General features: G+C 43.6%; 1 protein-coding gene across 1 annotated transcript; it reads right to left on the reverse strand.

The window, feature by feature from the left end:
* Positions 1-4,003: 4,003 nt before the first annotated feature.
* On the reverse strand, positions 4,004-4,459 carry LOC132895868 (uncharacterized). Its single transcript, XM_060936631.1, has one exon. It carries the CDS (start codon positions 4,457-4,459, stop codon positions 4,004-4,006), a length of 456 nt encoding a protein of 151 aa, XP_060792614.1.
* Positions 4,460-14,052: the final 9,593 nt, after the last annotated feature.

Raw genomic sequence — 14,052 nt, forward strand, 5'->3', positions numbered from 1 at the left:
GCCCTGGGATAATGGTAGGTCAGTGATAAAGTCGATGGCCAGGTGAGACCAAAGTCTCTGAGGTACAGGGAGAGGGCATAGTTTACCAGTGGGAGGTGTTCAAGGTACAGTGGTGCTTGAAAGTTTGTGAACCTTTTACAACCCTAATTCCAAAAAAGTTGGGATGCTGTGTGAACTGGAATTAAAAACAGAACACAAAAATTTGCAAATTGTGGAAACCCTATATTTCATTGAAAATAGTACAAAGACAACATATCAAATGTTGAAATTGAGAAATTTTTAATTTAATTTTATTTTATATATATGCTCATTTTGAATTTGATGTCAGCAACACGTTTCAAAAAAAGTTGGGACAGGAGCATATTTACTACTGTGTCACTTTTAACAACACTCTGTAAATGTTTGGGAACTGAGGAGACCAATATTGCTGTAGTTCTGAAAGAAAAATGTTGTCCCATTCTTGCCTGATATACACTTTCAGTTGCTCAACAGTTCGGGGTCTCCTTTGTCATATTTTGCTCTTCATAATGCACCAATTGTTTTAAATAAGAGACAGGTCTGGACTGCAGGAAGGCCAGTTTAGCACCTGGACTCTTTTACTATGGAGCCATGCAGTTTTAATATGTGCAGAAAACAGTTGGGCATTGTCTTGCTGAAAGAAGGAAGGCCTTCCCTGAAAAAGATTTTGTCTGGATGGCAGCATATTGCTCTGAAATGTGTTTATATCATTCAGCATTAATGATGCCTTCTCAGATGTATAAGCTACCCATGTCATGTGCACTAATGCACCCTCATACCCTCACAGATGCTGGCTTTTGAACTGCACACTGATAACAAGCCCTCCTTTCCTCCGCTCTCCCTCTCCTCTTTAGCCTGGAGGATGTGGTGTCCATGATTTCTAAAAAAGAATTTCTACTTTTGATTCATCAGACCTTGGGACAATTTTCCACTTCGCTTCAGTCCATCGTAAAAGAGCTCGGGCCCAGAGAAGGTGGCAGTGTTTCTGGATATTGTTTATATCTGGTTTTAACTTGCATTTGTGGATGCAGTAATGAACTGTTTTCACACAAAATGATTTTCTGAAGTGTTCCTGAGCCCATACAGTGATTTCCACTACAGACACATGTCTGCTTTTAATGCAGTGTCTCCTGAGGGCCTGAAGATCACAGGCATCCAGTGTCAGTTTTCAGCTTTGTCTCTTGCATACAGAGATTTCTACAGATTCTCTGAATCTTTTCATGATATTATGTACCATAGATGATCTGATCCCCAAATTCTTTGCAATTTTACATTGAGGAATGTTAAATTGCTGCACTGTTTGCCCACAGTCTTTCACAGAGCAGTGAACCCCTCCCCATCTTTACTTCTGAGAGACTCCGCCTTTCTGGGATGCTCTTTTTATACCCAATCATGTTACTGACCTGTTGCCAATTAACCAAATTCGGGGTTTTTTTTAGCATGACACAACTTTTTTAGTCTTTTGTTGTCCCTGTCCCAACTTTTTTGAAATATGTTGCTGACATCAAATTCAAAATGACCAAATATAAAAAAAAACCAATAAAATTTCTGTTTCAACATTTGATATGTTGTCTTTGTACTATTTTCAATGAAATATAGGGTTTCCATGATTTGTAAATCTTCACATTCTGTTTTTACTCATGTTTTACACGGTGTCCCAGCTTTTTTGGAATTGGGGTTGTAGAATGTTCTATATTTCTGCATAAATATGACCTAAAACATCATCAGATTTTCACCCAAGTCCTAAAAGTAGATAACGAGAACCCAGTTAAACAAGTGAGACAAAAATATTATACTTGTTAATTTATTTATTGAGGAAAATGATCCAAAAGTACATATCTGTGAGGGGCAAACGCATGTGAACCTCTAGAATTAGCAGTTAATTTGAAGGTGAAATTAGAGTCAGGTGTTTTCAATCAATGGGAAGACAATCAGGTGTGAGTGGGCACCCTGTTTTATTTCAAGAACAGGGATCTATCAAAGTCTGATCTTCACAACACGTTTGTGGAATTGTATCATGGCACGAACAAAGGAGATTTCTGAGGGCTTCAGAAAAAGTGTTGTTGATGCTCATCAGGCTGGAAAAGGTTACAAAACCATCTCTAAAGAGTTTGGACTCCACCAGTTGACAATCAGGCAGATTGTGTACAAATGGAGGAAATTCAAGACCATAGTTACCCTCCCCAGGAGTGGTTGCCCAACAAAGATCACTCCAAGAGCAAGGCATGTAATAGTCGGCGAGGTTACAAAGGACCCCAAGGTAACTTCTAAGTAACTGAAGGCCTCTCTCACATTGGCTAATGTTAATGTTCATGAGTCCACCATCAGGAGAACACTGAACAACAATGGTATGCATGGCAGGGTTGCAAGGAGAAAGCCACTGATCTCCTAAAAGAACATTGCTGCGCATCTGCAGTTTGCTAAAGATCACATGGACAAGCCAGAAGGCTATTGGAAAAATGTTTTGTGGACGGATGCGATCAAAATAGAACTTTTTGGTTTAAATGAGAAGTGTTATGTTTGCAGAAAGGAAAACACTGCATTCCAGCATAAGAACCTTATCCCATCTGTGAAACATGGTGGTGGTAGTATCATGGTTTGGGCCTGTTTTGCTGCATCTGGGCCAGGATGGCTTGCCGTCATTGGTGGAACAATGAATTCTGAATTATACCAGCGAATTCTGAAGGAAAATGTCAGGACATCTGTCCATGAACTGAATATCAAGAGAAGGTGGGTCATGCAGCAAGACAATGACTCTAAGCACACAAGTTGTTCTACCAAAGAATGGTTAAAGAAGAATAAAGTTAATGTTTTGGAATGGCCAAGTCAAAGTCCTGACCTTAATCCAATCAAAATGTTGTGGAAGGACCTGAAGCGAGTAGTTCATGTGAGGAAACCCACCAACATCCCAGAGTTGAAGCTAATCTGTATGGAGGAATGGGCTAAAATTCCTCCAGGCCGGTGTGCAGGACTGATCAACAGTTACCGGAAATGTTTAGTTGCAGCTATTGCTGCACAAGGGGGTCACACCAAATCCTGAAAGCAAAGGTTCACATACTTTTGCCACTCACAGATATGTAATATTGGATCATTTTCCTCAATAAATAAATTACCAAATATAATATTTTTGTCTCATTTGTTTAACTGTGTTCTCTTAATCTACTTTTAGGACTTGTGTGGAAATCTGATGATGTTTTAGGTCATATTTATGCAGAAATATAGAAAATTCTAAAGGGTTCACAAACTTTCAAGCACCACTGTACCTTGGCTTGTGCACACTCCATGCATGAGGAGATGAAATGAATGATCTTGGTCAACATATTGTCCCACCAGTAGTTGTTTCATAGCAGTTGGTGAGTATGATGACTGCTTGGGTGACTGGTGGCAGGAGATGCATTTGCCCAAGTGATGAGTTTACCTCTGAGATGGTTGGGGATGTACAGGTGGCCAGATGGGCAGTTAGCTGGAGGAGTCTGTGGTTGCGACTCCCTTGTCTAGGTCCCATGAAATCGCTTGGATGAAGCATTTGGGTGTGAGGATGGGGTGAGGTTCAGGGTCTTGAGGAGATGGGCTGAAGACACATGACAGGGCAACACATGACAGGACAAGGCATTACATATCTGTGAGTGGCCTTAGTGTTCTTGGTGCCTGAACAATAGGATATTGTGAAGTGGAAGCATGTGAAAAACAGAGTCCATCAGGCTTGGCATGGGTTAAATCTCTTAGCCTTCTTGAGATATTCCAAGTTCTTATGATCTGTGAGTAAGATGAAGGGGTAAGTGGCTCCCTCCACCCAATGTCTCCATTCCTCCTGAGCAAGCTTCGTAGTGAGTAGTTCTCTGTTCCCAGTGTCCTAGTTCCTCTCTGCTGAGGTGAGTTTCTTCAGGAAGAATGTGACTGGGTGGAGCTTGGGCTTCTCACCAAAGCACTGTAAGAGAAGCCCTCCTGGACCCGTCTCAGAGGCATCCATCTCAACCATGAAAGGTCAGGTAGGGTCAGGGTGTTGTAGGATCGGGGCTGTGGTGAAGGCAGTTTTGAGCTTGTTGAAGGCCTCTTTGGCTGCAGGGGTCCAGTGGAGGTGCTTTGGTCCCTTCTTTAACAGGGAGATCAAGGGCACCATGTAATTATTGAAATTTCTAATGAAACAGTGATAGAAATTTACAAAACCTAGGAGGCATTTGAGCTCCTTGACTGAATTGAGCACTGGCCAGGAAGTCACTGCAGATACCTTGGAGGGGTCCATACTGACCCCCTCTGCACTGACGATGTACCCCAGAAAGGAGATCTGATGTGTGTGGAAATCGCACTTCTTGGCTTTGACATAAAGGTGGTTTTCTAACAGGTGATTGAGCACTGATTGGATGTGTTGGAAATGGCTCTCTTCATATGGGGAGTAGATCAGGATATCATCAATGTATGCCACCACATATCTCCCTAACATGTCTCGAAGTACATCATTGAGGAGACACTGGAACACGCTTGGTGCTGAAGAGAGGCCATATGGTACACAAAATGGCCAACGTAGGTGCTGAAGGCTGTCTTCCACTCATCTCCTTCTTGGATACGGACCAGGTTGTAGGCATTGCATAGGTCGAGCTTAGGAATCACCTTGGTGCTCCAGAGCTGTTCTAAAGCTGAGGGCACCAAAGGAAGAGGATATGGGTACTTCAAGGAGATATGATTGAGTCCTCGAAAGTCTATACATGGGTGGAGGCTGCCTTCTCTCTTCTCCATGAAGAAGAATCCCACTGATGCAGGTGATGTAGATAGGCATATGTACCCCTGCTTGAGGGCCTCTTGTATGTACTCCTCCATCACTGCTTGTTCCATCAGGGACAGAGAGTATATGTGACTTCATGGTGGAGAAGTGCCTGGTAGGAGGTCAATGGCACAGTCGTAGGGGCGGTGTGATGGTAGGCTGCATGTCTTACCCTTACTGAAGACCTCCCTTCGGTACAGGTAACACTCTGGGACCCCTTCTAGGGAGTCAGGCTGGAGACTCTCTACAGAGGTGGAGGAGAGACTTAACTGAGGACGCTGAAGACAGTTCTGAAAATAGGTCGGGGACCATTGGAGAATCTCCTTATTCTGCCAGGAGATGAGCGGGTCATAACACTGCAGCCAAGGATAACCCAAAATGATGTCATGATGTACAGTAGTGGTCATTAGGAGTGAAATTCGCTCTGAATGGAGGGCTCCCACCTGAATGTGCACAGGAGCGATCCAGGTGGTGACAAGGCGATCCTCTATCAGGCCTCTGTCAATTGTCCTGATGCTGAGTGGGCTCTGCAGAGGGTTTGTGGGCAAACTGAACTTCTGGATGACTGAGCTGTCAATGAAGTTCCCTTCTGCCCCTGAGTCAACAAATGCAGAAAGCATGTGGGTCGAGGAAGGCAGCTTCAGCAATACAGGAACCTTGAAAGACTGAGCTCTAAATGATCTCACTGGACTCACCAGGTCAGCCTCAGTCTCTGCAGAGCTGGAGCGCAATGGGCAGACTGGACACTGAATAGTTTGATGGTTGGCACTCCTACAGTCAAAACACAGGCCCTCTCTCCTCCTCCGATCTTGTTCGGAGCATTTTAAATGAGTTTGTGAGACCTCCATGGGTGTGGGAGCATTGGTGGTTGAAATCTGTCCCTCTGAGTTACATGGAGTCAACAGGAAATCTTTTGGTGGAGACGGTGGGGACCTCGACTGGCTATCATAGCCTGCAGGGAATCGGCCGTCAGACATTCTGTCGCATGTCCCAGACCCGGTGAAATGTAACTGAATTGTCTTGGCCAGGCCTAAGGGTCCCATCTGCATCTCATCATTGCTGAGGAGTGTGCTCCCATCACCCAATCAAGCATCCAGCCAGAGCAGGGTCATGATATATTTTTTACCATATTAGCATGCCATTGTGTGTTATGCCTGATGTAAAGACTCTCGTCTCTGCGAGCCTACCACACAGATTTAATACTTGTCATTTTTAGGGCATACCTAACAACGTGTTTTCTTTCTCTCTCTCTCTTCCCCCCCCCATCTGTCCCTCTGAGTTACATGTTGATCCTGGGATTGAGATGCTGGCCTCTTCTGCCCCTCGGACCTGCTTGATCCATCCTGGTGCCCTGTGTCTGGTCGGAGTTTTATCGCCCCACTCCTGTGAAGGACGGCCCCATGAGGACAGTTGAGGGTTATACCTGTTAAAACTGTTAATATTACAGTCAGGCTGTCTGTTGTTGCCCAAATGAGGATGGGTTCCCTTTTGAGTCTGGTTCCTCTCGAGGTTTCTTCCTCATGTCATCTGAGGGAGTTTTTCCTTGCCACCGTCGCCACAGGCTTGCTCATTGGGGATAGATTAGGGATAAAATTAGCTCATGTTTTAAGTCGTTCAAATTCTGTAAAGCTGCTTTGCGACAATGTTTATTGTTAAAAGCGCTGTACAAATAAACTTGATTTGATTTGATTTGATTTGGTTGAAGTGGGCATGGCCTCCTCCTTGAGTGACGGGCGACTGGATAGTAGATGGTCCAACCGAATCATGAGATCAATCAGGGCATCTAAGGTGAGATGTTCATCATGGCACGCCAGCTCACTCAATACAGCAGGGTGAAGCCCCTGGTGGAAAACAGCTTTTAGAGCCAGCTTGTTCCATCCACCGGCTGCTGCGAGAATTCAGAAATCGAGGGCATAGTCGGCAACTCTCCTCGAGCCCTGTGTGATGGTCAATAGAATCTTGCCAACCTCAATTCCCTCAGGTTCATGATCAAACACATGCTTGAATAGTGTGAGGAAACAATCATATGAGGTTATGTGCTCCCCTCCACTCCTCCACACTGCGCTGGCCCACTGCACCACCCTACTGATCAAGAACAAAAGAAATCTTGCAATTTTACATTCGTCAGAGATGTGTTGGATCATAGAGAAGTACATGGAACACTGAAGCAAAAATTCCTTACAGCTGCGTGCATATCTGGTGTATTTCTACAGGCATGGAAGCAAAAGTGCGGAACTTGGGGGGATTTCAGGGTGCATTGGGAGGGCCTGCAACATCACTGCAGCTAGCTGAGTTGATCTGGATGACTGAGCTGTCGATGAAGTTCCCTTCTGCCCCTGAGTCAACAAATGCAGAAAGCATGTGAGTCAAGGAAGCTTCTTGGTGTTGAGATTGGTGAGCACCTGCTGATGTTCCCCCAAGAGGCATCCTTGAGCACTCAGAGCAGTTTGCCTCACCTCCTCTGTTGCATCCATCGCAATGAAGTATCCTGTCAGGGTGCAGGCACTTATGGATGTATGTGCAGGGGACAGCAGGGAAAGTAAACTGGAAACAAAACCAAAACGCCAGACTAGAACCAAGGTCATGGGACAAGTGAGGATTGATTGGTAGACAGGGCAATGCGGACAGGGCTAGAGAATAATGAGAGAGATACGAGAGCGAGGGTTGAGAACACAATAAAGCAGGCAGTAGAATAAAGGCTTGATATGACAGGAATGAGCGGCCATGTTTGTAGTTGGGTTCGGACTGGTGCTGTTGACAGCATTACTGACAAAGAGACATATTATGAAATCTCACTTTTTCACTGCTTGTGTAAACACATTTAGATATCTGGAGTCTATACCAACACACAAACTCTGAAATAAGACAAACCAGTCAGTTTCCTTTGGACTGCCTAAATCAGAAAATGTGTCATTTAACAAGCCGTTCAGTCTGGCTCCCCCCCTTATGTAGAAAGGGGAGCTCATTAGAATTGTACTGCCCTCCATCTGAATATCTCCACCCACAGCTTGAGAGAACCACATTCACCAGACCTGCTAGTATTGTGTCAAAGCGAGCTAAGCATGAGAACAGCTTTGTTGTCAGGTGCATAGAGCAACACACATTGTTACATTGACACCAGGCCTCAGAGGACATAAACATTGAGTAGTTAGTTTTGATTGCAGTGCCCCAGCTAGAGTCAGCAAAAACCTGTTTGTGTGTGCTAACTAGCCTGGGCCCGCCCATCCTAAGCATGATGCAACACGAGGGCCTGTTGCTAGCTTAGTCTGGCCAGGCAAGCTATCTACAGCTCTTCCAAGCTCCCGAAAAATCGGGAACCAATCAACTTTGAGCATCTCCAACGGCCCTGGGTAGAGGCGTGTTCAAGGCACTGACGTAGTAGAACTGCGACCGGAAGCCATAGATTGTTTACAGAATCTATGCCGGAAGCGCTTCACGCTTCCGCATCTATTACGCATAGATGCTGTATTGAAAGCAATCAACAGGAAGTTCTCTTTGAAAACGGAGCAAAGAGCAGCCCTGGAGGTATTTATTGAAAGGAAGGACGTTTTCGCCTTGCTCCCGACTGGCTTCGGTAAGAGTTTAATCTACCAGTTAGCCCTGTCGCGTCACATACATCAGAGGAAAGAGTGATGTGATTGGTTAAAGCTTCATCACAGCCTTTTCTGGCTTCAACCAGTAGCAAACTGAGGCATTTCAGGGAGGCGGGTCAACCACGGGCTCTGGGAAACGGTTGGGCTTAATATCTTGGCCAGACCAATAGCTCATAGATCTTTGTCGCGTTAGCCAGACTATGTGCTAACCACTTTGTATCTGACAGCTTTCCCAACCTGGGCCTGTACAATGCAGGACTGGAAAAGAAATTGTTCCTAAAAGTGGGATCAATACCAACCATCAGTGGCAAAACTAAATATGAGGGAAATGTAAGTATTTAAGGAAAATAATTGTGCTATGTGTATCTTTGGCTATTTAGTGCGAGCTAATGTTAACAGCTGATGTAATACAACCCCGATTCCAAAAAACTTGGGACAAAGAACAAATTGTACATAAAAATGGAATGCAATAATTTACAAATCTCAAAAACTAATATTGTATTCACAATAGAACATAGACAACATATCAAATGTCGAAAGTGAGACATTTTGAAATTTCATGCCAAATATTGGCTCATTTGAAATTTCATGACAGCAACACATCTCAAAAAAGTTGGGACAGGGGCAATAAGAGGTTGGGAAAGTTAAAGGTACAAAAAGGAACAGCTCGAGGACCAAATTGCAACTCATTAGGTCAATTGGCAATAGGTCATTAACATGACTGGGTATAAAAAGAGCATCTTGGAGTGGCAGCGGCTCTCAGAAGTAAAGATGGAAAGAGGATCACCAATCCCCCTAATTCTGCGCCGACAAATAGTGGAGCAATATCAGAAAGGAGTTCGACAGTGTAAAATTGCAAAGAGTTTGAACATATCATCATCTACAGTGCATAATATCATCAAAAGATTCAGAGAACCTGGAAGAATCTCTGTGCGTAAGGGTCAAGGCCGGAAAACCATACTGGATGCCCGTGATCTTCAGGCCCTTAGACGGCACTGCATCACATACAGGCATGCTTCTGTATTGGAAATCACAAAATGGGCTCAGGAATATTTCCAGAGAACATTATCTGTGAACACAATTCACCGTGCCATCCGTTGTTGCCAGCTAAAACTATATAGTTCAAAGAAGAAGCCGTATCTAAACATGATCCAGAAGCGCAGACATCTTCTCTGGGCCAAGGCTCATTTAAAATGGACTGTGGCAAAGTGGAAAACTGTTCTGTGGTCAGACAAATCAAAATTTGAAGTTCTGTATGGAAATCAGGGACGCCGTGTCATTCCGACTAAAGAGGAGAAGGACGACCCAAGTTGTTATCAGCGCTCAGTTCAGAAGCCTGCATCTCTGATGGTATGGGGTTGCATTAGTGCGTGTGGCATGGGCAGCTTACACATTTGGAAAGACACCATCAATGCTGAAAGGTATATCCAGGTTCTAGAGCAACATATGCTCCCATCCAGACTACGTCTCTTTCAGGGAAGACCTTGCATTTTCCAACATGACAATGCCAAACCACATACTGCATCAATTACAGCATCATGGCTGTGTAGAAGAAGGGTCCGGGTACTGAACTAGCCAGCCTGCAGTCCAGATCTTTCACCCATAGAAAACATTTGGTGCATCATAAAACGGAAGATACGACAAAAAAGACCTAAGACAGTTGAGCAACTTGAATCCTGCATTAGACAAGAATGGGTGACATTCCTATCCCTAAACTTGAGCAACTTGTCTCCTCAATCCCCAGACGTTTACAGACTGTTGTAAAGAGAAAAGGGGATGTCTCACAGTGGTAAACATGGTGTGTTGCCTCTAAGGCATTTATGTCATTTATCTTTATAGTTTGCTTTAAAATAATTCATTCATATGTGTTTAAGTTATAAATAGCAGTAAAAATGGTAAAATTGTTTGAGAGGATTTTATTTTGAAGGTTGACTTGCTAGCGACATCACTTCCTTGTTTACATTCTCTTCCTGGTTACTTTGAGAGGGAAACTGACATGCTGTTCATGCTCTGAGGCTCTTCCACAGCCATTCACTTTGAAACATTGTTCAGGCAATGCTGTAAGTGTATATTTCATGATGATGAGATGTTAATAAGGATAAATAGCGGTAATCGTTAAAAATTTATATTTCATTTATAATTTAGAAAGGTAATTTTGTACATGTTAAAAGACCATTCTTCTCATGATTATTACTGTTGCTCAAGGTACATACAAAAGTGTAAATTCATATTTTGAGTTATTTCATAATGCGGTATTTATTCAAATACAGAATTTTTCTGTTTTGTATTTCTTTTAACTACAGTTTTCACCGCTTGTCAAATGAGACTTCAGAGAGTAAAAGGTCAACTCTTCTTGGACTCCTGTGTTCATTGACAAAGGTTTAGCTTGGTGTTTAACCAGAGTTGCTACACTCTGCAACAGAACACTATAGTGAAAAGGCGGCACTTGATGTTCCAAAGTGTTGAACATGTCAAGCAACAAGTCGTCTGTGTCAAACGGCAAGAGCAACACATCAGCATCATCTGTGAGTGTAGCTCATGCCAGAGCTAAAGCAGAAGCTGCTAAGGTGAGAGCATCATATGCTAGCCAAGAGGCTAAATTAAAACTGGAAAAGGCTGCTAGAGAAGCAGAAAGGAAAACAAGAGAAGCTCAAAGTCAGCTGGAAACTGCTAGAATCGAGACAGAGCTGGAAGTGCTAACATTAAATCGTGACGCAGACGCAGCCATTGCTGAAGCACAAGTGTTGGAAGACGTAGCCGAAATCCATGACATACTGGGAAATGTGAGATCTGAGTCAGAAGAAAGGCTTAGACTGCAAAGTACTAGTGAATATGTCCACTCCCAAAATGATCAGAATCATTCTACCTCTGCACCAGTCCCAGGCCCACTTGTTAAATCTCCAGACCATGCTGCATCATCAACAAGACAGTTTCAAAACATGGCATCCACCTGCAAACATATGTGACACCTCTCCGAATCCAGGGACGCATGTCGGCCGAAACGAATCCGAGATAATCGCAAAAGAAGCTTTTTTTTTCGAAATTTGTGATTTTTGTTTTTTCCATAATGTGCAAGTTGAGATCTTGAAGAATGCAATCAGTATTTCAGATAATAGATTGTTTTGTTGGAAAAGCATACTTTTTTTTTTTGCAAATTGTCTCGTTTTTGTCAGGACTGTAGCCTGCTGGGGGATGTGGGTAAATTACCATATGGGCCATTCACATGATGATTTAAGTCTTTTGTTTGTCTTTTTTCGCCAATCAGCTGTATGATACGAGCTGAGCTCGTGGCTACTTAGCTGCATACAGGCATGTAATTTCACTATGGAATGAGCAAGTTAAACAGAGCGCAGAGGAGCTGAAACACCATGAAGCAAACAGACACATGGTATTTACATCGGAGATGACCATTTCTAGCAAAAAAAACGCAACCAAAAGGAAGTGTTCTAGGACTACATTATTCCATCGGAGGCACTGATGTGTGCAAGGCGACGTTTCTCTTTCTGATGGGGTAAGTTTATTAATCTAAGGCTGTGTGATTATTTTTGCATGTAACGGAGAGTGTTGTGGTTTGGTTACATGAAACTACTGTTGTGTTAGTTGTGTTATCATCGTGCTATCTTTCTTTCTTACGGTGTGAGTATTTTGTTATTTTTGCATGTAACGGAGAGTGTTGTGGTTTGGTTACATGAAACTAGCATTGTGTTAGTTGTGTTATCATCGTGCTATCTTTCTTTCTTACGGTGTGAGTAATTTTTCAACCACAAAACGTTAAAGTATACTTTAGGACTTATTTTTGTACTTCACAATTGTTTTGGGCATACTTTGCATGGAAGGAAAATTGACATGGTGATCTTTGTTTACATGAAAGTAGCTTCATGCTAGCTCGTAGGGGGTAGGGCTTTTCTTAATGTCATGCAAATGAGCACCATTATGTGCCCGCCCTGCACCCAGAGTAGCTGAGATGGAAAACTTTGAGGGCGATTTTCTCCCTTTCCTGTTTTAAGAGGTATAAACTTTCAAAAGGCCACACATTCTTCAAATATTGTCAGATCTCCACATGGAAGGCATCATTGGAAAGTTTAGAAACTGTACTTTCTGAATCTGTCAATAACTCAAAATGCCTCAGGGCAGACATGTGTCCCTGGATTCCGTTATCTGACACATATCAGAATTCCAACTTACTAATAACAAGCCCAAGCCTGAAAGTGATGTTACGGCACATCCACCTGAACCGAACCTGTCTGAACTGACGAGTTGAGCCAAAGACTGACATCAAAAGGACAAACTCTCATGCGTATATACGTGCTCAGTCACAAACATCCTAACATATGCTTCCAGCTAGTCCGTCAAACCCCCCCAGACCCTCTGGCATAGTATTTGGCACGACGAGATCTTATGTCAGGACTGTACCAATTTGATGATAAGCCGGAGAATTTCCATGCATGGCAGTCCTCATTCACCAATGCAGTGGCTGAAGTCCAACTTACAGCAACACAAGAACTAGACCTCATGACCAAATGGCTTGGAAAAGAATCTGGAGAACAAATGAGGTGCATCCGTGCAGTGCATGTGAACAACGCTGATCTGGCTCTCCGCAAGGCATGGGAGAGGCTGCACGACTGCTATGCTGCCCCTGAGGTAATTGAGCAGTCACTGTTCCAGAGACTAGACAGTTTTCCACGGATTGCAGCCAAAGATCACACCAAATTATGCGAACTTGGAGATTTGCTCATGGAGGTACAAGGCACCAAGGAAGATGGATATCTCACTGGGCTGTCATATCTAGACACCTCCAGGGGTCTTCGACCAATAGTAGACAAGCTTCCATATGGGCTCCAAGAAAAGTGGGTGTTATCTGGGTCATGGTACAAAGAAGAGAACAATGGTTGTTTCCCTCCCTTTGGTTACTTTTGTAACTTTGTGTGTCATGAGGCCAAAAAATGTAATGACCCAAGCTTTATGTGTCAAAGCAGCAGCACAAACCCCACAAAACCAGAAAGCTTTCCAGCAAAGAGCTTTAATGCCAACAAGTCTATCACAGTTCACAAAACAGATGTCTCTACAATCAACAATGACCCTAACAAGAACTGCCCACTACACGACAAACCACATCCACTCCAGAAACGCAGGACATTCAGAAACAAGTCTATCAATGACAGGAAGGCCTTTCTAAAACAGAAAGGAATATGTTTCAAGTGTTGTTCTTCAACTTCCCATCTTGCCAAAGACTGCAAATCTTCTGTGAAAGCACCTACCATGATGCAGCCATGCACCCCAGCCCTCAACCTCAACCTACCAAGGCTCCTCCACTGCCACAGGAGAACAGTGGGGAGGGAGAAGATGGTTCTAATGTGACGGATGTTAGAACTAGCTGCACAGAGGTTTGTGGCTCCAGACAGTGGGGTTGTTCTTGCTCTAAGATCTGCCTAGCAACGGTCTACCCCAAAGATTCAAAGCACAAAGCCATTAAAGCTTATGTTATCTTGGATGATCAGAGCAACCGCTCCTTAGCCAGACCAGAGTTCTTTGAGCTGTTCGGTGTGGAGAATAAACCACTCTTGTACCATCTCAGAACATGCTCCAGCATCATGGAAACATATGGCAGGACAGCAGAAGGATTCCAGGTAGAGTCGTTGGATGGCAAGGCTCCCATCTCTCTCCCACCTCTCCTTGAGTGTC

This window comes from Neoarius graeffei, chromosome 13, assembly GCF_027579695.1.
Source record: "Neoarius graeffei isolate fNeoGra1 chromosome 13, fNeoGra1.pri, whole genome shotgun sequence".
In the NCBI taxonomy this organism is placed as follows: Eukaryota; Metazoa; Chordata; class Actinopteri; order Siluriformes; family Ariidae; genus Neoarius; species Neoarius graeffei.